General features: G+C 41.1%; 1 protein-coding gene and 1 long non-coding RNA gene across 8 annotated transcripts in view; one reads left to right on the top strand and one right to left on the bottom strand.

Moving 5' to 3' along the window:
• DYNC2H1 (dynein cytoplasmic 2 heavy chain 1) overlaps positions 1 to 21,142 on the top strand; it is a 372,805-nt gene that overhangs the window by 219,015 nt on the left and 132,648 nt on the right. For all 7 annotated transcript variants that reach the window (XR_012881305.1, XM_075851543.1, XM_075851542.1 and 4 more), the window contains 6 exons: positions 1,038 to 1,163; positions 2,457 to 2,567; positions 9,006 to 9,161; positions 12,043 to 12,118; positions 12,940 to 13,139; positions 14,500 to 14,604. Coding sequence is in view for 6 of the 7 variants with exons in the window: in XM_075851543.1 (XP_075707658.1) it covers positions 1,038 to 1,163; positions 2,457 to 2,567; positions 9,006 to 9,161; positions 12,043 to 12,118; positions 12,940 to 13,139; positions 14,500 to 14,604 (774 nt within the window). In the remaining variant the exon portion in view is untranslated. The remainder of the gene's footprint in view (positions 1 to 1,037; positions 1,164 to 2,456; positions 2,568 to 9,005; positions 9,162 to 12,042; positions 12,119 to 12,939; positions 13,140 to 14,499; positions 14,605 to 21,142) is intronic.
• LOC142742107 (uncharacterized) lies at positions 888 to 19,888 on the bottom strand. Its single transcript, XR_012881306.1, has 3 exons — positions 19,786 to 19,888; positions 17,124 to 17,168; positions 888 to 1,154 (listed from the first exon to the last, which is right to left on the bottom strand). It is a non-coding gene; the product is annotated as an uncharacterized LOC142742107 (long non-coding RNA).

Genomic DNA, 21,142 nt, shown 5'->3' on the forward strand with positions numbered 1-21,142 from the left:
AAATCCACAGTGTCCAAATAATACCAGATATACTTCTGAAATAATACAAGCTACAGTGCCCACATAATACCACCCAAAGTACTTACAGCAATAATGACTACATAAGATGCACCATTTTGTGACAGACTCAGTATTTTTTAATACCAGCCTTAGCACTCACATAATACAGGCCTAGCATTCACAGCTTTAATGCCCATTGTGCCCCATAATGCCAGAGTGTCCACATATTACCAGCCATAGTGTCACTAACCAAAACTAGTACCTGTCACTTACCTGCTCCACGCTCCTGCCCATATGTACTTTACTGAGTTAGGAGTAATTGATCGAATAGCTCCAACGTTCCTCAATATGCCAACAAAAAAGACATGCCCACATAAAGCCAGGGCAACTTCATTTCACAGATATCTGCTGTTTTATGGCCCAATAATCAGCGGCTGTTGAGTCACTTTTTGCTTTTGGACCAAACTCTACTATTTGCTACTGTTTTGGTCTTTATATATATATATATATATATATATATATATATATATATATACATGAAGAAAGCATGAGAAAGATCCCAATGTGGGATTGAAACGTTGCACCTTTTTGATGTGGTCTGAATAAACCACAATTTTATACTTTGAACTTGGAGCGCTGCAAGCTCTTCTTCATGTATCTATATAATCCCTAGGATCGGGATTACTTGCTTGGCACCCGGACTTCACATGCTTTTTTTGGGAGTGCTGCTGTTTTTTTACTAGTTTTTGTTATATATTATATATCCTATATGTCCGCCTGCAAGAACGATGTTCAGGAATTTATATTGACATAAAAGTCTCTTAAAAGATAGGAGACTGCAGTAATTTTTATGTACCATCCAAGTTGCTACTTATCCTTAATCTCCAGCTTTATCCAATCAACTTTTTGTGTTTGTTTGAGCACGACAACAAAAAAGTACAAAACCCCTACAAGCTGCCATGCTAATGCTGAATGAGATCCAATTACTGATTGGCTTGTAGAATTACGTTCTCTAACATTATAGTATTTGTTTATAGGTGGCAATGGGTCAAGGCCAAGCTGATCTGGCTATACAAACACTGAGAGAATGCGCCCGGGAGGGAGAGTGGCTTTGTCTGAAGAATCTGCATCTTGTCATCTCTTGGCTGCCGGTCCTGGAAAAGGCGAGTCCAATAAAAACAGTTTACAAATGATAGTATTTATTTTTTCATTTTCCTGGACTATTTTTCATATTTATTAATGAAACTACCATTTTAATCATAAGAAAACATTGAGTAATGCTGTTTTATGTTGTTCTTCAGCCTACAATGAGCTGCTTCGTTACTTTACGGCTTTTTCCGGAAAGCCGATGTAGTGATGTTCGGGCTCATAGACTTTGTATTGAGCCCGTACATTGATTTCTGGAAAAAGCTGAACAGAAACTAAGAGGCTGAGCACTCACACGAGCGCTTCTGCCGCTTCATTTTAGCAATTGGTGGGGGTCTCCGTGCTCGGACCCCCACCAATCAAAACTTCTGAAATGTCACTGTGTTAGTTACCCTTTAACATGGAGTAATCACTTAAAGGGGTTCCCCCACTATCCACAGAAAAGGTGATAAATGTTAGATCGCTGGCACCCCCACCAGTCACTAGTACGAAAGAACCGAGTACCCCCTTCCTCTATAGGCATTGATAGTACTGCCTCCCGTCTCTCTTCAAAGATGATGCTGGCACAGATCGTACTGCCTCCCTGTCTTTCCCGGTAAATTATATAAGCACAGATAGTACTATTTTCCTGTACCTGCCTGTTAATTATTTAGGATAATATAGTACACCTCTGCCTCTCCTTGTAAATTATGTCGGCACTACTCCCTGTCACCCCCAGTAAATTATGTTGGCACGGATAGTACTTCTTCCCTGTCTCTCCTTGTAAATTATATAGGTACAGATAGTACTGCCTCCCTGTCTCTCTCCGTAAATGATACAGGCACATATAGTACTGTCTCTCCTTGTAAATGATGTTGGTACAGATAGTACTGTATCTCTGTCTCTCCCTATAAATGATGTAGGCACATATAGTATGTTTTCCCTGTATCTCCCTATAAATGATATAGACACATATAGTACTGCCTACCTGTCTCTCCCAGTAAATGATCTTGGCACATATACCGCCTCCATGTCTCTCACAGTAAATTGTGTTGGTACAGATAGTACTGGCACTTCGTCTCTCCCTGTAAATGATATAGGCACAGATAGTACTGCCTCCCTGTCTCTCCCGGTAAATGATGTACACACAGATAGTACTGTCTCCCTGTCTCTCCCAGTAAATAATGTTGGTACAGATAGTACTGCCTTCCCAGCTCTCCCAGTAAATGATTTAGGTAGAGATAGTCCTTTCTCTATCAGTAAATGATGCTGGTACAGATACAAATGTTCATTGTGTATAGACGAAGTATCTTTTGTTTGTACTTCAACAGGAGTTAAACACTTTGCAACCAAAACCTTCTTTCCGTCTCTGGCTTACTGCGGAAGTGCACCAAAAATTTACCCCAATATTATTGCAGTCAAGTTTGAAGATAACCTACGAGGTAAAAACTTTTTTTATTTGTAAAATTGTTTTCATGTAAATTTTGCTTTGATTTTCTTTAACCCGTTAGCGTACCATGTAAAATTGAGGCCTAATTTGGCGATTTACAAAGTATTGGTTCACAACTGCAGAGGCTCAGATGTGAAATAATAAAAAGAAACCCCTGAGAAGTGACCCCATTTGGAAACTACACCCCTCAAGGCATTTGTTAAGGGGTGTAGTGAGCATTTCACCCCACAGGTCTTTTCCATAAATGAATGCAATGCGGATGGTGCAAATTAAAAATGTATATTTTTCCCCAGATATGCCATTTCAGTGGCAAATATGTCATGCCCAGCTTATGCCACTGGAGACACACACCCCAAAAATTGTTAAAAGGGTTCTCCCGGGTATGACGATGCCATATATGTGGAAGGAAACTGCTGTTTGGGCACACTGTAGGGTTCAGATGGGAGGGAACGCCATTTGGCTTTTGGAGAGCGGATTTTGCTTGGTAGTAGATTTGTTTGAGTATTGCTGGTGTTTCCGTTTATAATGTGGGGGTACATGTAAGCCGGGCGGAGTATATAAGGGGCATAGTCAGGTGGTATAATAATGGGGTAAAAAAAAACAATAAAATGATCCATAGATGTGTGTTACGCTGTGAAGCAATCCTTTCTGCACAGGCCGGTGTCGCACTGATAAATGGCGTCCTTTCTTATGCCCCTTTTGGTCCACACTCCGCGCCTTTGTAGTTTGGGGAATTTTGCTGGGAAAGTGTTGTCCTGGTATAATACGGGCACCGTCTCTTCCAGAAGATATGTTTGGGCCCTCCCTTTCCTGGTTCCCTAATTTTAGGTCCTGGATAAATCGCCTCTTCAAACAGAAGAAATGTTCCCCTCGGGCACAACTGCATATTTTTTATTTCCTGACTTATTGGAGCCATAACTAATTTTATTTTTTCATAGACGTAGTGGTATGAGGGGTTTTTTTTGCGGGACGAGCTGTAGTTATTATTGGTACCATTTTGGGGTACATGCGAATTTATGATCACCTTTTATCCTATTTTTTGGGATGCCAGGTAAAGAAAAAACGGCAATTCTGGCATAGTTTTATTTAGGTTTTTTTATACAGCGTTCACCATGCGTTATAAATTACATGTTAACTTTATTCTGCGGGTCAGTACGATTCCGGCGATACATAATTGATATAACTTTTTTATGTTTTACAACTTTTTGCACAATAAAACTACTTTTGTAAAAATAATGTATTTTTTCTGTCGCCAAGTTGTGAGAACCATAACGTTTTACATTTTTTGTCGACGGAGGTGTATGAGGGCTTGTTTTTTGCGAGACGAGCTGTAGTTTTTATAGGTACCATTTTTGGAATACGTGCGACTTATTAGTCACTTTTTATTCCTATATTTATAGGGCAAAGTGACCAAAAAACAGAAACTCTGGTATAGTTTTTGACGTTTTTTTTTTACGCTGTGAACTGTGTGCAATAAATAATATAATATTTTGATACCTCAGGTTGTTACAGTCGTGGCGATAACAAATACGTATGGTTTATTATTTTTTTTCAATAATAAAGGACTTGATAAGTGTAAAAGGGGGATTGTGTTTTATTTTATTACTTGAAACTTTGATTGTTTTCAAACTTTTATTTTTTCACACTTTTTTCACACTTTTTTTATACTTTTTTTTACACTAGGGGACTTGAAGGTCCAGCTGTCAGATTTATTTTTTTCTAATACATTGCACTACCTACGTAGTGCAATGTATTAGATCTGTCAGTTATTCACTGACAGCAAGCCGATTAGGCTTCGCCTCCCGGCGGGGCCTAATCGGCTTCCGTAATGGCAGAGCAGGACACCATTGTGTTTCCTGTTGACATAGCAGCAGTCGCTAGTCCCGATTGCCTGTCAGGGCTGGCGATCTGCTAGTAACCGCTACAATGCAGCAATCGCTTTCGATTGCTGCATCGAAGGGGTTAATGGCAGGGATCGGAGCTAGCTCCGGTTCCTGCCGTTACAGGTGGATGTCAGCTGTAACATACAGCTGACTTCCACCGCTGATGACGCCGGATCAGCATCTGAGCCGGCGCCATCTTGCCGGCGGCTACGGAAGCCGATCAGGCTCCGCCGCCGGGCGGATCTTGACCGGCTTCCGTGCTAGGCATACCGGGAGGCCAGTATTAGGCCTCCGGTTGCCATTGCAGCCACCGGAACCCCGGCAAGTTCATTGCTGGGGTTCCGATGAGCTGCAAACACCTTAAGTGCAGCACTCGCGTTTGAGCGCTGCACTTAAGGGGTTAATGGCGGAGATTGAAGCTAATTTTGGTCCCCGCTGTTACAGCCGGATGTCAGCTGTAAGATACAGCTGAGATCCGGCGATGATGGCACCGGCTCAGCTTCTGAGCCGGTGCCAAACATTTAGCGTATGGGTACGGCAAAATGTGGGAAGTCAATGCTTTCCATGGCGTACCCATACTGCAAATGTCGGGAAGGGGTTAAAGAGTAACTAAACGCTCAACAAACTTCTGACATGTCATAGTGACGTGTCAGAAGTTTTGAACGCTAGGTGTCTGAGCACTGAGACCCCCACCGATCCCTAAAACGAAGCGGCAGAAGCGCTCGTGTGACCGCTGAGCCGCTTAGTTTATGTTCGGCTTTTCTCGGAAAGCCGATGTAGCGGTGTACGGGCTCATAGACTTTCGATTGAGTCTGTACAACAACTGCTCGGCTTTCTGAGAAAAGCCGAACAGAAAACAAACGATTCAGCGCTCACATGAACCCTTCTGCCGCTTCATTTTAGTGATCGGTGGGGATCTCAGTGCTCAGATCCCCAGCAATCGAAACTTCTCACATGTCACTATGACATGTCAGAAGTTTGTTGAACGTTTAGTTACCCTTTAACTTAGAGTATCATGTCCTGCCTAAACTACTGCAACATCTTTCCTCTATCACTCCACTCTTCAACTCCACTGCTCAGTTAGGCTTCCTTCACATCTGCGTCAGGGTCCCGTTCTGACGTTCCGTCGGAGCTTCCCGTCAGAACAGGACCCTGACTGAAACAAACGGAAACCATAGGTTTCTGTTTGCAACACCATCGATTTCAATGTTGACAGATCCAGTGGCAATGGTTTCTGCTTGTCTCAGTTGTGCAAGGGTTCCGTCGTTTTGACGGAATCAATACCATAGTCCTCTAGGCTATTGATTCCGGCAAAACGACGGAACTCTTGCACAATTGAGACAAGCGGACACCATTGGCACCGGATCCTTCACCATTGAAATCAATGGTAATTCAAATGGAAACCTATGGTTTCCGTTTCTTTCAGTCAGGGTCGTGTTCTGGCGGGAAGCTCCGAAGGAATCTCAGAACGGGACCCTGACGCAGATGTGAACGAAGCCTAAGTCCACCTCCTTTGTTCCTCTACCCCTTCAATTCCCATTGTTTAGCGAATTCATTTAATAATACTGCTAATTACATTTGAGACTGTCCACACGCTGGCGCCTCCATACATCTCTGCCCTAATCTCCCTACACGTAATCTTCGGTCTTCTCAAGATCTTCTCTACTCTCCACACATCATGGTCTCCAAGATTTCTCCCGTTCATCCCGCATACTCTAGAATTCTTTACCCCAGCACATCAGACTCTCTCCCACCATCCAAACCTTCAAGGCAACCTGAAAACCCAACTCTTCAGAAAAGCTTCCAACCATCAAAAAACTTCTGCCACTACTCTACCCGATGAAGAGCTTCTACCGTCACTATATCTCCTTCCCTCGTAGATTGTAAGCCCTCATGGGCAGGCCGCTCTCTCCTTCTGCACCGGTCTATCACTCAGTAAGCTCAAGTTATTGTACTTGTTGTTTTTATAGTTCTTCATGATGCGTATATAAACCCTTCTGTATATCATATGTACAGTACAGCGCCATGGAAGGTAATGATGATAGAAAAATAAATAGATATAATGTAAGTCCGGTCAGACAATACGCAAATTAAATATAGACAGATGATTGTCTCGCCATAACAGATAATATTCCTGGTTTGTAATTATTTTCCTTTCCGATATTTATACATTTAATTAATTTTCCCTTACATTATCCATCCACAAAAGCTCTTATTCTTACTGGATACACTGCGGCTTGGAATCCGCTCTTCAATTTGACTATCAAGTAGCGAGCCTTCAATAGACGTTTGCTGTGGAGGAGTTACATATCTGAGATTTTATAAAAAAGGGGCTCAACCACTAGAAAATCAGGCGGAGAGGCGCGATTCTGTGTTAAGCAGCTGCTTTTATTTCTTCCTGCTGATAAGTGTTTATAAATGCCTCTTATATAACCGCCATCTATTCAGGCCACAAAACACAGTTGCGTTAATTTCCGGGAAATGAAGGGCTTTGCATTTTTTGCTTAAGTATTGTACTGTATTTATAACAAATTGCAGCTTTTTACCTCAGACACTTAGTATAGCATTAGTGTAAAGCCAGTAATTGTATTCACTGCAAGGCGGTTCTAGAATACCAGGCAAATATAACATATTGTCAGTATAACCTGCTCCAAACCTACTCCTCCGTATGCCACAAATCAGGAGGACCTACACAAGCCTAGTATCTATCTATCTATCTATCTATCTATCTATCTATCTATCTATCTATCTATCTATCTATCTATCTATCTATCTATCTATCTATCTATCTCATTATCTATCTATCTATCTATCTCATTATCTATCTATCTATCTATCTCATTATCTATCTATCTATCTATCTCATTATCTATCTATCTATCTATCTATCTATCTATCTATCTATCTATCTATCTATCTATCTATCTATCTATCTATCTATCTATCTATCTATCTATCTCATTATCTATCTATCTTCTATATATATACTAGTCCTTCTCAGTGAATTGGAATATCATCAAAAAGTTAATTTATTTCAGTAATTCAATTCAAAAAGTGAAACTCACATATTCTATAGATTCATTACACACGGAGGGATCTATTTCCAGCATTTTTTTCTTTTAATGTTGATGATTATGGTACCAGTTAATGAAAACACAAAATTTAGTCTCTCAGAAATTTAGAATATTATATAAGATCAATTTCAAAAATTATTTTTAATACCGAAATGTTGTCCTACTGAAAAGTATGTCCAGTATCTGCCCTCAATACTTGGTCGGGGCTCAGACTCTGCATGAATTACTGCATCAATGCGACGTGGCATGGGGGCGATCAGACTGTGGCACTGCTGAGGTGTTATCAATGCGGCGTGGCATGGAGGCGATCAGCCTGTGGCATTGCTGAGGTGTTATCAATGTGGCGTGGCATGGAGGCGATCAGCCTGTGGCACTGCTGTGGTGTTATCAATGCGGCGTGGCATGGAGGCGATCAGCCTGTGGCACTGCTGAGGTGTTATCAATGCGGCGTGGCATGGAGGTCGATCAGCCTGTGGCACTGCTGAGGTGTTATCAATGTGGCGTGGCATGGAGGCGATCAGCCTGTGGCACTGCTGAGGTGTTATCAATGTGGCGTGGCATGGAGGTGATCAGCCTGTGGCACTGCTGAGGTGTTAGGGAAGCCCAGGTTGCTTTGATAGCGGCCTTCAGCTCGTCTGCATTGTTGGGTCTGGGGTCTCATCTTCCTCTTGACAATACCCCGTAGATTCTCTATGGGGTTTAGGTCAGGCGAGTTTGCTGGCCAATCAAGCGCAGTGATACTGTGGTTATTACACCAGGTATCGGTACTTTTGGCAGTGTGGGCAGGTGCCAAGTCCTGCTGGAAAATGAAATCCGCATCTCCATAAAGCAGGTCAGCAGAGGGAAGCACGAAGTGACCGAAAATTTCCTGGTAGACGGCCACTGAGCAGCAGTGTCGGGTCACTGAGCAGCAGTGTCGGGCCACTGAGCAGCAGTGTCGGTCCACTGTATTATATCAAGTCCAGAGTCAGCGCAGCGTCTACCAGGAAATTTTCAAGCACTTCATGCTTCCCTCTGCTGACAAGCTTTATGGAGATGCTGATTTCGTTTTTCTGTAGGACTTGGCACCTGCCACACTGACAAAAGTACCAATATCTGGTTTAATAACCACAGTATCACTGTGGGGCAGATGCGACAGCGGGGCAGATGCAGCTATGAAAAAGATAAAGAGACTTTACTGGTGATTTGGTTGAATTACTTTTTTAACATTACCGCACTCCTGCCTAAGTAGCTGTTTTGGCGTGCTCCTAACATTAGGACCCATGTGATTAGCATCAATTGGGAACTGGGGTTGTCCAAACAGGGAAAATCCATTGATTTCATCCCTAACTTCCAAAACCTTACTTAAATACCAACACACATGCACTGCAGTTATTTAGTTCTGTTTCATGGTATTTGGATGTATTAAACAGAGGAGTGAGCAGAAATTGTTCGTCTTTTTCATCTATAACTATCTTTGTTGCTCTTTTTCAGGCACCTCCTGGATTGAAAAAGAACCTGCTAAGAACTTATGAATCATGGACGCCAGAGCAAATTAGTAAGGGTGGGCTAGCATCTCGAGCACAAGCTTTATTTAATCTGGCATGGTTTCATGCAGTGTGTCAAGAAAGGAGAAACTACATACCTCAGGTACGGAAGTCTAGGACTGTTCAATCTTAAAAAGGAAGTACCTCTTTTTTGGAAATTTTGTAAAGTAATAGGAGACCAAATGTAAAACCTTTCACATATCTATACAATTTGGAGCATTAACAAAAAATGTCCTCCATAATTGACTGACTACTGTAAGCGGGGAGACTGATTCCGCCGCATAATTCCACCTCCCATTCATTTCAGTAGGAGTCGGACACTTAATTTTCCCACTAGCTGATTTCTTCAGCTAGCGGGAAAAAGAAACGTCCTGCTCGATCTTCGGGCGGATACCGACCGAACCTCCCATTGGGAGGAATCTTCCTACCGACAACAGGAATAATTCCGCGGCGGATTTTGCATCTGGACCCGCCACCAAAATCCATTGTGTGAACTGACCCTTAGTGTGCAACATGTGTACACACAGGATTGCCAACCGTCTAGAAATTCCTGGACGTCTGTAAAAATAAAATCCTTTTTTCCTTCCACTGAGCATAGAAAGAAAATTGATGCGTCTTTGATTTAATGGATTTGGAGGGACTTGTGCAGATTATTGTGGCTGTAATTCTATTTTTACAGTTTCCTGTGAATGCTGATGACGTGTTTATATCACTATTCTCAGCTATAGACCTATATTAATTATAAACTTTATCATTCATTTTGGTTTTTCCAGTTTGTCTGTTGGCTGTCTGGGATTTTTGGAAGTTGTTCAGATATAATAAAAATCCACTGGGCCACCCTGTACACACAATGAAGATCTACGCTGCTGTCTGGTCTTACTTCATGCTCGAAGTTATTTCAGCAGCAATATAGGATGATTTTCCTGTGTATTAGGGAGCTCCGCTATACTGCCTGATTGGACTGTACAAAAAACAAGTCTGTGTAGCAAGGAGAGGCAGTCTATTGTATAGCAGAAAAACAACTTCCTGTGCATGTAGCTGCATATATTCATCCAGTAAGGAAGACCGGCAACCTGAACTATCACACCCAGCAGAATAGGAGAAAACAATTCTATAAAGTTTTTCTGCACCATTACCACAGTAGAATTAGGCTTTAATTAATAATGACATGAACACATTATAATTATAGATTACAAATGTGGGAATATATTTTTCCCCACATTCATCTTTTATCAGTAATATTAAGCTCCCTATGTATTTTATGAAACGTAAATTCAATTTAAACCTTGGAGATGATTTCCTTTCCATCCTTCTCTTTAGCTCGTAGCTGCAATCATGTTAATTTATCCCGAGTCCACATGACAATAAATGACTTAGCACCTTAACATGGTGAGCCAACCTCATTTATCCTGCAGACCGTGCCTGACACACAGGGTGAGGAGTAGAAACCCAGGAGAATTTACTGTGCCTGTTTGTAAAGTCTATTATAGTATGTAGATTTACCAGGGCTGCAGATCTTCAGTTGAACTTGTATTATATTTTATATCTAAAAAAACAAAAAATAACATATAAAGGGAATCTGCCATCAGACAAACCTATTCAATAACCATAACAGCATGCTCATAGTAGTGTGTTTCATAGGGGGCTATTCCAGGGCACTGTTCAAAAGCATGCACTGTGACAATCTCAGCACCTCCCAGCCTGATTGGCCAAGAGGCACCATGTGATTGCAGCATGTTTGCACCTTTACATGAGGGCAATAGGTGGTAAATGTTATTGGTGGAAACCTATTTAACCGCTTAACTGCTGGTCATGCGTACTTATAGTATAAGTTTTTAAAGGGGTTGTCCAGTAATAAGAAATTGATGGCCTACCCTTAGGATAGGCCATCAATATCTAAACAGTGGGGGTCCGTCTCCCGGAACCCCCGATTTTCAGCTGTTTTGAAAAGGTTGCGTCGCGTGTACAATCGCTGCTTCCCCTTCATTGCTGTCGCTGTTCGTACTGTGAATCACCGACACACTTGTAGGGGCGCTTCACAGTGTTAAAGCCTTCTCCCATTCACTTGAATGGGAGTTTGCTGTTATACTGTGAACCGCCCCTACAAGTGTGTCAGTGATTTACAGTGTGGAGCAGGTAATGAATGAAGGGGAACTTCAAAACAGCTGGTCTGCAGGGGTGCCGGGAGTCAGACCCCCTCTGATCAGATATTAATGACCTATGACTGTACAACCCCTTTAAGCTGGCTGCCCGAGCGATCAAGCAGCTGAAGGTCAATGAGCCCTGAGTATTGAATAGAGACAGCAGTACTGACGCTGTATTCATTGGTCTTAGTGGTCACGTGACTGATCACATGATTGCCAAGAACTTAATACAAAGAGGCAGCTGGTGAGTATAACTAGGCCCAGCAGTGACAATTGTCACTGAAACAAGACAGATTTTCCCTGTAACTGGAGCTGCTTTGCGCTCATAGTTACAATGAGAAAGCAGCCCGTAAAAAAAAAAATACAAAAATATTGAAATAAAATAAATAAATACATAAATATTGTTCCCCAATGGTCTCGTCGGAGTAAAAAAAGGTAGGAAATAAAGTAAAGTAAACACCACCCCCAAGAAAACAAACAAAGGAAAAAAAAACACCCACCAATTGCCATAAATCATAATCATGAAATATATCAAAATTAATGTTCGATAATGGCTTATATAAATATAAAATCTATTTTAGTGTTTCACTATATGATTACTAGATAAGTAGAATTTATTTAAGCCTAATAATTGAAAAAAAATTCTTAAACTAGGTTTTAAAAATCATAAAATAAATAAAAAGAAAGCTGTATTGGACATTGATAGACCAACATACCCGTGCCTGACCTGTTAAGTAGGACCAGGCAAATAAACATGGATAATTGAAATAAATTCCTATACAGTGTGTAGATGCAAAACAAAGTGTTCTCATATTTAACAGAAATGTTTTTTCTTTCTAGGGCTGGACCAAATTTTATGAGTTTTCTCTGTCAGATTTACGTGCGGCTTATGATATTATTGACCGTCTTTTTGAAGGTGCGTTCATGCAGCTGCTATGTAATTCATGAAATAATGAATGGTAATGAAATAAATGAATAAAAAAAAAGCAATACTTACCTATCCCGGCCTTCCAGCGATCCAGCGCTGCCGCTCTGGCGGAACCCCCGGTGGTTGTTTACATGCACGTAGCCTGTAACCGCTGCAGCCAATCAGAGGGTTAAGTGGTGATGTATCGTATTTCTGGCATAATGCCAGAAATACAACACATGACCAGTGAGCCCCACTTAACCGTTTGATTGGCTTCAGCGGCTACATTCTACGTGAATGTATACAACCACTGGGAGTGCCGCCGGAGCGACAGCGCTGGATCGCCGGGGGCAAGGATAGGTAAGTATTGCTTTTTTGGTTTATTGTTTTTTTCATTTCCAGCCCCCAATAAAAAATGTTCACATCCCGGATAACCCCTTTTAAAGCGGTATTCCCAACTAAAACATTTATGACATATCCACGGGAATATGGCATAAATGTCCGTCTGATGGATACAGCTCTTAACTTTTCAACCCGCACCTATATTCAGGGCAGAGCTGGGACCCGCACCTATCGGACATTTTGTGAATATCCAGTGCCGCCAAGGAAATGTATGGCCAGCCGAGCTCCTCCCAGCAATAATAGCGGATAGCCGGGGGCTGCTGAAGCCAGAACTACTGCGATCTGCTGAACTTCAGGCTCGCTATATTTGCAAAAGGGGTTACCTACATGAGACAAACACTGCAAGTTGTTGTACAAAATAAAGTGTGTTTGTGGCAATATTGAATGATTTTTTTCCCCATATTAATTCTGATGCGTTCCTCCTTCAGGTGGCAGAACCTTTCAATGGGATTTTGTTAATGGTCTCTTGGAGAATGCCATTTATGGAGGACGAGTAGATAACTACTTTGACTTAAGAGTTCTTCGCTCCTATCTGGAACAGTTTTTCAATTCTCACGCAGCCGGGATCAGAGGAAGCAAGATGGCGTTTCCATTGTCTATTTCTTTGCCAAATTCCTGCAGCATAATGGTAAGATTTCTGATGTAAGGATGTCGGGGGCCTCTGTAATCGGGTTTTATGCTGTGAAATTTCCACCAAACTTTATAACCCAGTAGACATTTACAGCAGGTAAAAAGGTGTGGAATATTTATACTTTTCTTATGACTGGAACATTAGAGGGGATGTTTTTTTAAATACCTCATTAGGGAATTAGGAGTTAATAGAGGGTTGTCCGCCATTCAGGCAGTCGTATCCAGAGCAGATATCAAAGAGCATCTCTCACTCTGGAGGACCCAGCATGTCTGTACATCACACGGATAGTCCATTGATTTCAATGAGAATTGTGTAATGCTACATTTCCCCTGTGGTGGCGCTGTAGAGTAATCAACATCAGGGTAGTATGGGCAGCACGGTGGCTCAGTGGTTGGCACTGTTGTCTTTCTGCTCTGGGGGCATGGGTTTGAATCCAACCAACGACAACATCTGCATGGAGTTTGTATATTCTCCCTGTTTTTGAGTGGGTTTTCTCTGTGTACTCCGGTTTCCTGCCACACTCCAAAGTCCCACTCGAAACCGCGAGTAATGAAAATCTCTGTACAGCGCTGCAGAATATGTTGCCGCTGCATAAGTAACAGAAATAAATAATAACCTCAAAGGGAGCTAAAATAGCCGCCACATTGGTCATGATCAGTCTTTCTCAGATACAAGTATCACTGGAACACTATGATTATTGTGTTGATAGTCTTGCTCATATGTCAGTTCCTTGCTAATACAGATGTAGCCAAGGTTATCTTGACTCTGATAACTTGCTGCTGCGTGATATTAGTCATTGAAAAAGTCAAGTTAAAGGGTCACTAAACGTTTAATAAACTTCTGACATGTCATAATGATATAACAAATTTTGATCTGTGGGTGTCCGAGCACTGAGACCCTCACTAATTGCTAAAACGGAGTGCTCGTGTGAATGCTGAGCCACTTCGTTTCTGTACGGCTTTTTCCGGAACTCGATGGAGCGGAGTACGGTCTCATAGACTTTCTACACCGCTACATTGATTTTCTGAAAAAGCTGAACACAAAAACGAAGCGGCTGAGCGCTCACACGAGCGATTTTGCCGCTTTGTTTTAGTGATCGGTGGGGGTCTCAGTGCTCGGACGTCCACCAATCAAAACTTCTGACATGTCACTATGACATGTCAGAAGTTCGTTGAACGTTTAGTTACCCTCTAAGGTTTCTTGACACTGTGTATTTAATGTGTTCAAAGTCAAGATAAAGATGGCTACATCTGTAGCTGTGTGAGCGGCATTGCTTTCAGCATATGTCACTAGTCATTTCAATATGATTTATATGATATACAGGTACCTGCTAATCCTCATATTTTGTGTCCTATAGGAGTATCGCAATGTGATTGAAAGCCTGCCAGAGGATGATAAGCCCGCTTTCTTTGGCCTACCTGCTAATATTGCCCGTTCCTCCCAGCGCATGATCAGTACTCAGGTAATGTGTCCGTTTTTAGGTACTTTGATTATAAATTAAATTTGAATCTTCAGGACACCCATCTTTTGTAGGTACAAACATAACTAGCAATATAGTATTCATTCTATAGAGATCGGGTTGTACTTGTGATCAGAAGTTGAAGGTTGACTGCACGGTGGCTCGCTGTCAGCACGGTGTCCTAGGAGCACTGCGGTCCTGACCAGGGGCAAACATCTTCATGGTGTTTCTATGTTCCCTCAAGATCTCTCTGACAACTTGCTGCAGCGTTGATATCACACAACAAAAGCCATTGGAAAAGTCAAGATAAAGATGGCTACATCTGTATTCCCAGAATAAAGATTATTTTTGATTCAGGGACAACGTCTTTAAGAAACGGTGATGAAATGTAACTCTCCTTGTTTTCAGTGCTGGACCCCTATACGTTCTGCTGTTCGGTCATGGTAAAATAATACTCCCTCTCCTCAGTCCCGCTGCACATCAGTTTTCTCTGCCTCTTGACCTTGACAACATAACCCTTCAGTGCTGACCCTTAATATGACATCATGGGGGTCTCCTTTAAAAATCATGGTGCTGCTTTCTCTTTGCCAGAGTGTCTTTGGTCATTTGCCCAGCCTCAAGCCATTGTTATGACATCATCTAACCAGAATACGGAAAGCTGCACAATCCTTCCCATGGCTGCTGCAATCTCCGAGTTAGAAACAGAATTTACTCTTTTTGTACATATTTTAATATTCTATAGACCTTAGGAGATGAATGAAAGGTAACTTGAGCAATATTTTACATATTTGCATGGACTTTGACCACAGATGGTGAGACCCAGACATCACCATGTTCTGGCTGGTGAGCCCTATGTGCCCCAATCTAATTAGGGCACATAGGGCACACATTCCACCACCTATTCCACCTGGGTTAGGAACAATCAGAAAGTACGGCTCTGTTCACACCATTTGGGCTTTTTGCCTCGCTATACACCGGTAAATACTCCCGGCATATACGTTGGATGTATCCCTAAACTTCTATGCGCTTGACGTGGGCCATAATAGTGTCCTTTTAGCATAAATCTTGGCTGTATGCATCAACAAAAGGATCCCACATAAAACGATACCGTACAGTAAATATATATATATTTTATAACAGAAGTCAATGGCGTACAGATGAATAGTGCCGGCTGCACGTTTATTCTATACATCGGACATATGTATCACAAGTGTGAACAGGGCCTAAGTTATGTGAATAAAATAACCCTCACATGGTACAGAATATATCTATTATATCATTGTAAAGTGATTAGTGATTCACGCACCATATAAATTCTTAATTCTCACTTTTAAACGATCCGATTTTAAATAAAATTATCCCTATAAAACCAGGGATAACATTCCGTCGGGGGAGAACTATTAAAAATATATTAGCACCTAGTAGGTTGAAAACGAATATCCCCACCTCTACCAAAGATCATTATTATAAACCAGCAGGGATCCATAAATGTGGGAAAAGAAACTGTTTGTGTTGTTTTAATATTAACAAAGGAAAAACTCAAGTTACATCAAACGTAACACAAGAAATATTTGAAATTGATACTTATATGAACTGTGAAACTGATTATGTAATTTATATGATTGAATGTGAGTGCGGATTGCAATATATTGGAAGAACAACCCAAACACTAAGAAAGAGATTAAATGGTCACCGCTTTAATGCAAAAAACGGTTTTCTCAAACACAGCTTATCAAGGCATTTATTATATAACCATTCATCTGATTTTTCTAAAATAAAAATTTCTCCAATCGAACAAGTAAATGTTAAAACACACAACAGAATCTCTACCCTGAATAAAAGGGAGTCCTTCTGGATATTTAAATTTGGGACCTTGAGCCCAAACGGACTCAATGAAAAAATCGATCAAGTGTAGTTTGAACGATCTATTAAAATACAATGACATCTGTATTCAAAATGATGGGATAAGATTGAGTGTGATACACCTACAAAGAATAAATAATAATGGGAATATTTCTCTTTTTAAAATCAAATATATATATATATAAAAAACAGGAGCGTCTGGCTCCCGACAATTAGATTCAAACGAACAGCAATGAAACTAGAAGCATTTTTTACCAGTAACACAATTATCTTAGTTAGAATAAAGGATAGCATCAAAACTATCAAAAAGAATAAACACAATTATCAAAGAAACTAAGAGTACTAACACTGTCTGTCAGCGGCGAGAATATGCGGACGATGATGATTTTTTTGAAATATACGGTCACCTGCATATAGGCATATATGTGTGTATGTGTATGTGTATATATATATATATATATATATATATATATATGTATATGTGTATGTATGTGTATATATATATATATATATATATATGTATATACAAAGAATTAATATTCTTCTATACTAAAGCTAAGAATATCTACCATTTGGCAGAAAATAGTTGGTTAAAAGGTAGAAAAGAGGAGAAATAGCAATTAAGAGAAAATCAGTCTGAGGAAAAAACATACACACACCTGTGCTGAAACGCCCATGATGAACCTTCACCTTGCCAGTTTAACCTGGAAGTGAAGCATATGATACAAGTATATAAGATGATGTATTGTAACCAAATTTATGTGCCTGATGAAGACCACAGTGCGTGGTTGAAACGCGTTGCAGCAATCAAATTTTATATTGTTCTTTTTTAATAATAAAATCGTTGAAAATATACCCTGACGATTTTGTGAAGATACCAGTACAAACCACACCTGAGCGCCCGTTCAGAGGAGCAGCTTTTTCTTCCTAATCTGCACCATATAAATGAGTTCAGGGAATGGAGTTTTTTTTTTATTGCTTGTATTCGGGTTCTTCTTTTTTTTTTTTTAAACGACATCCTTATTGTAAGCAGTAAAATTGGGTGTTACATAACCGTATTACTTAGGCCCGATGCACACGACCGTGCCCATAATCAGAGCCTGCGATTGCGGGCTGGGCTGGGCGCTGACGGCTTCAAAACATTTCTACGGCACGGACGCCCACTCATAACGATACGGAAAGGTGTCCGCGGCCAATGGAACTGAATGGATCCGTAATTGCGGACTGTATTACGGTCATCAATTACGGACAATTTTTACGGTCGTGTGCACGGGGCCTTAGATTTTGTCCGTATTTACGGACCCATCAATTTCCATGGCCAACGGACACCTTCCCGTATACTTACAGGAAGGCGTCTGTGCCGTAGAAACTTTCTGAAAAAAATAGGACATGTCCTATTTTTTTATTTCACGGACCGAGCTCCTATACTTTTATAAGAGTAGCACGGTCCGCAAATGCGTCCGCGGCCGACCGTGCCCAAGAGGCCGTACTGAAGAAAAGTCCTACACGTTTAACCGCTCTTCCTTCTATGCACAAGGTCACTGGAAGCTCCGGCGCAGACATTTCACACGTTGTTTGTCGAGTGATTTTGTTTTCTTCCTCTAAGCCATTATCACTCTTAACTTATTATGGGATTTGCGGAGTGCAGCACTGAAGCCTTTAGCAACAGTCAACAGTGCTGAGTTATTGACCCTCTGAGAGAGACAAGACATGAATATTAAAGTCATCCAGAACCTATAGATTTGCTTTCTCTTGACACAGTTACATCATTTAGTCATATTTAACCTTTTAAAAGGAAAGTGTCTTCTTTTTGCGGTGGGAGTTTTGACCTTGATGAAGGATTTTTCGACTCTCTTTTTATAGACCGTCAATATGCTGTGTGAAATCCGAATGATAAGGATTCTGTAGCGGAAATAGCATTGAGATAATTGTTGTTTGGCCATGAAGACCATCCAAGTCCGTGCTTCACCAATCTCTCTCGCCGGTAGAAAGCCGGGTTCTCTCGTGTTACACTACATGGGATATTTTTTGTTAGGAAAGACAATTATTTCTCCTCCTGACCTGCATGGCTTCTCGAAAGGTGTCAGAATTTCAGTAACTCTTTGGATTATAACATGGAGCAGAACGGAATTAAAAGTATTGTCTGGTTTAGAAAACCCATTGCCGATTAAGAAATTTTGATTTAATAGAGGAAGGTCCCCCCCGTTCAGGAGCCTCACCCCACCCGGCTGCAGAGAGTGTCTCTTTCTCTGGAGGACCCTGTACATGCAGTGAATGGACCAACGGTTAAATGGGTATTCACAAAATCAACAATTATCACCTATCAGCAGGATGGGTGATACGTTATTGATTGCTGGGACCCCCACCGATCACTAGAACGGGATTCCAAGCCCCCCTTTTCTCCTCACTGCACCTCCCACAGTGAGGAGGAGCTTGAATAAAGCAGCGAACCAGCATGCATCTGCCCACTCCAGTCAATACCATAGGACTGATGGAGGGCTGTTTTCAAATGGAGCGGCGCTATTCAAAGTTCTCCTTGCTGCGTTCTTGCAGTGAGAAGGAATGGGAGTTCTCGGGACCCCTGTTTTAGTGATCGGTGGGGCTTCAAGCGATCAGACACTTATCACTTATCCCATGGATAGATGATAAATATTGTTTTTGTTTTGTTTAATTTGAGTCAGAACTACAGATGTAGTCAAGTTTATCTTGACTCTGATAACTTGCTGCAGTGTGATATCACACAACAAAAGCCATTAAAAAAGTCAAGTTAAAGTTTCTTGACACTGTTTTTAATGCGTTAAAAGTCAAGATAAAGATGGCTACATCTGTATGTAATGCTTCGGGTTCCCTGTGATGGCGCTGCAGAGAAATTTAATATTTACTGCTAGATCCACACACAGATTACAGATGATCGCTGCGGGTCTCCTCATCCTAGTTATTATCAGGTGACCCTTCTTATAAAAAGAGTTTGTCTAAAGATGACAACTCCTTCTTGAAAGAAGAGGATAGCCACTTAATGACCGCCTTACAACAGTAATTTTTAAAATGCCACCGAAAAAAAAAGGAGCGCCCAATTTCAACAAAAGATAAAATAATGACACATTTCTAGGAGCAAGTTCAAAAATATCATAAATGGGAATATTCGTATCTCCTACTTCATCAAGCGCTGCGCTCCTTGCCGGATTACCTCACTGCGGGGTATTATATAGCAAAAAGAAGCATAAAAAAATGTAGAGAACAGATTTTCATGATTAGGTGCAGAGCATTTTTTTTTGAGTATTTTTGTTATTAATAAAAAAAACTTTGAAATACATTCCATACCTGGATCTTTTTGGAGTCGTTGCTGGGAGTAATACCAGGGGCATTTGTGACCACTGTCACATAATCATTTATTCCCTGGTGTCCGGGGCGGATTTAGCAGGTCCAGTTCTAGTGGGGAAATGGAATGTACAAGAAAATCAATCATATCATTTTGGGGAACACATTATTTGAGATTTTTTTTACGGGATTCAGAATAATTTTGCTTTTGAAAAATGTTTCTACTAAAGGCCAATATTTCTTAAAAAAAAAAAATACACAATCGAAGAAAAAAAAAACACCGTAAATAACGTTGTGACAAAGGTAAAGGAGAAGGAGGGTCATAAAGGAACATCACCCCTTATCTAGACCAGATTTCTCACCTCCCTTATTTCCTGCGTATATCCGCTGGCCTCCTTGTTGAAGACGACCACGCTCTAGAAGGCGTTTTAACTGTCGTTTCGGCTGGTAGTCTCGCAGCTTTCACTGTGTTTGCCTTTTATTAGACTGTTCTACATATGGACTCTAAAACATCAGCCATAATTTGCTCGTGACTCTACGGGCAGTGGTGGCAAATGTCATAATCCTTACAGACCAGAACATAAGCGGTTATTATTTGAGGTATTTTCCTTTAGGCCGGGTTCACACATCGTGTAAACACTGCAGATTTTCCACAATTGATTTCATTGCAGGAAATCCGCAGTGTATTACAGTAGCAGCAGAGTGGATGAGAATTTAACAAATCTCAATCACACGCTGCGTAACAAAAACGCCCAAAAACTTTCAGAAATTGACCTGCAGTACGTTTTTTTTAATCCACATCATATCAATTTATGTTGCGACATCACTTGTTTTCTGTTGTGCGTTTTCCCCATTGTATGCAATAGGGAGGTAAAAACGAAAAACAAATAGCAGATGTTGCAATTTTTGCGGCGGAAAAGCTGCGATTCCGATGTAAAAATCACAAGAAGAAAAAACATCTCATACCCAGAATTCTCGGTTGCTGCGTCCAGCCTGGCCTCCAGGAATGACGTTTTATCCTATGTGACTGCTACAGCCAATCACAGGCTGCAGCGGTCACATGGGATCAAACGTCACCCCAAGAGGCCGGGCTGTAGGACGCGTCGCCATAGCTACGGGTAAGTATGAACCTGTTTTTTAAGTGCAGTTTTCCGCAGCAGACATTCCGTCCAAAACAAAAACTGTGCCATAAATGCCTGCGGCATCCAGGGCGGATACTCTGTGTGCTTTTACACAGCATATCCGACCTGTGTGAACATAGCCTTAATGTTTTGGTAAATGTTGGATCTTCCCTTCTGTTCTCTTAATTCTTTTGATACAGATACTTTTCCAGTCTAACAAACTGGCTGTCCACATATAA

This window comes from Rhinoderma darwinii, chromosome 2, assembly GCF_050947455.1.
Source record: "Rhinoderma darwinii isolate aRhiDar2 chromosome 2, aRhiDar2.hap1, whole genome shotgun sequence".
NCBI lineage: Eukaryota > Metazoa > Chordata > Amphibia > Anura > Rhinodermatidae > Rhinoderma > Rhinoderma darwinii.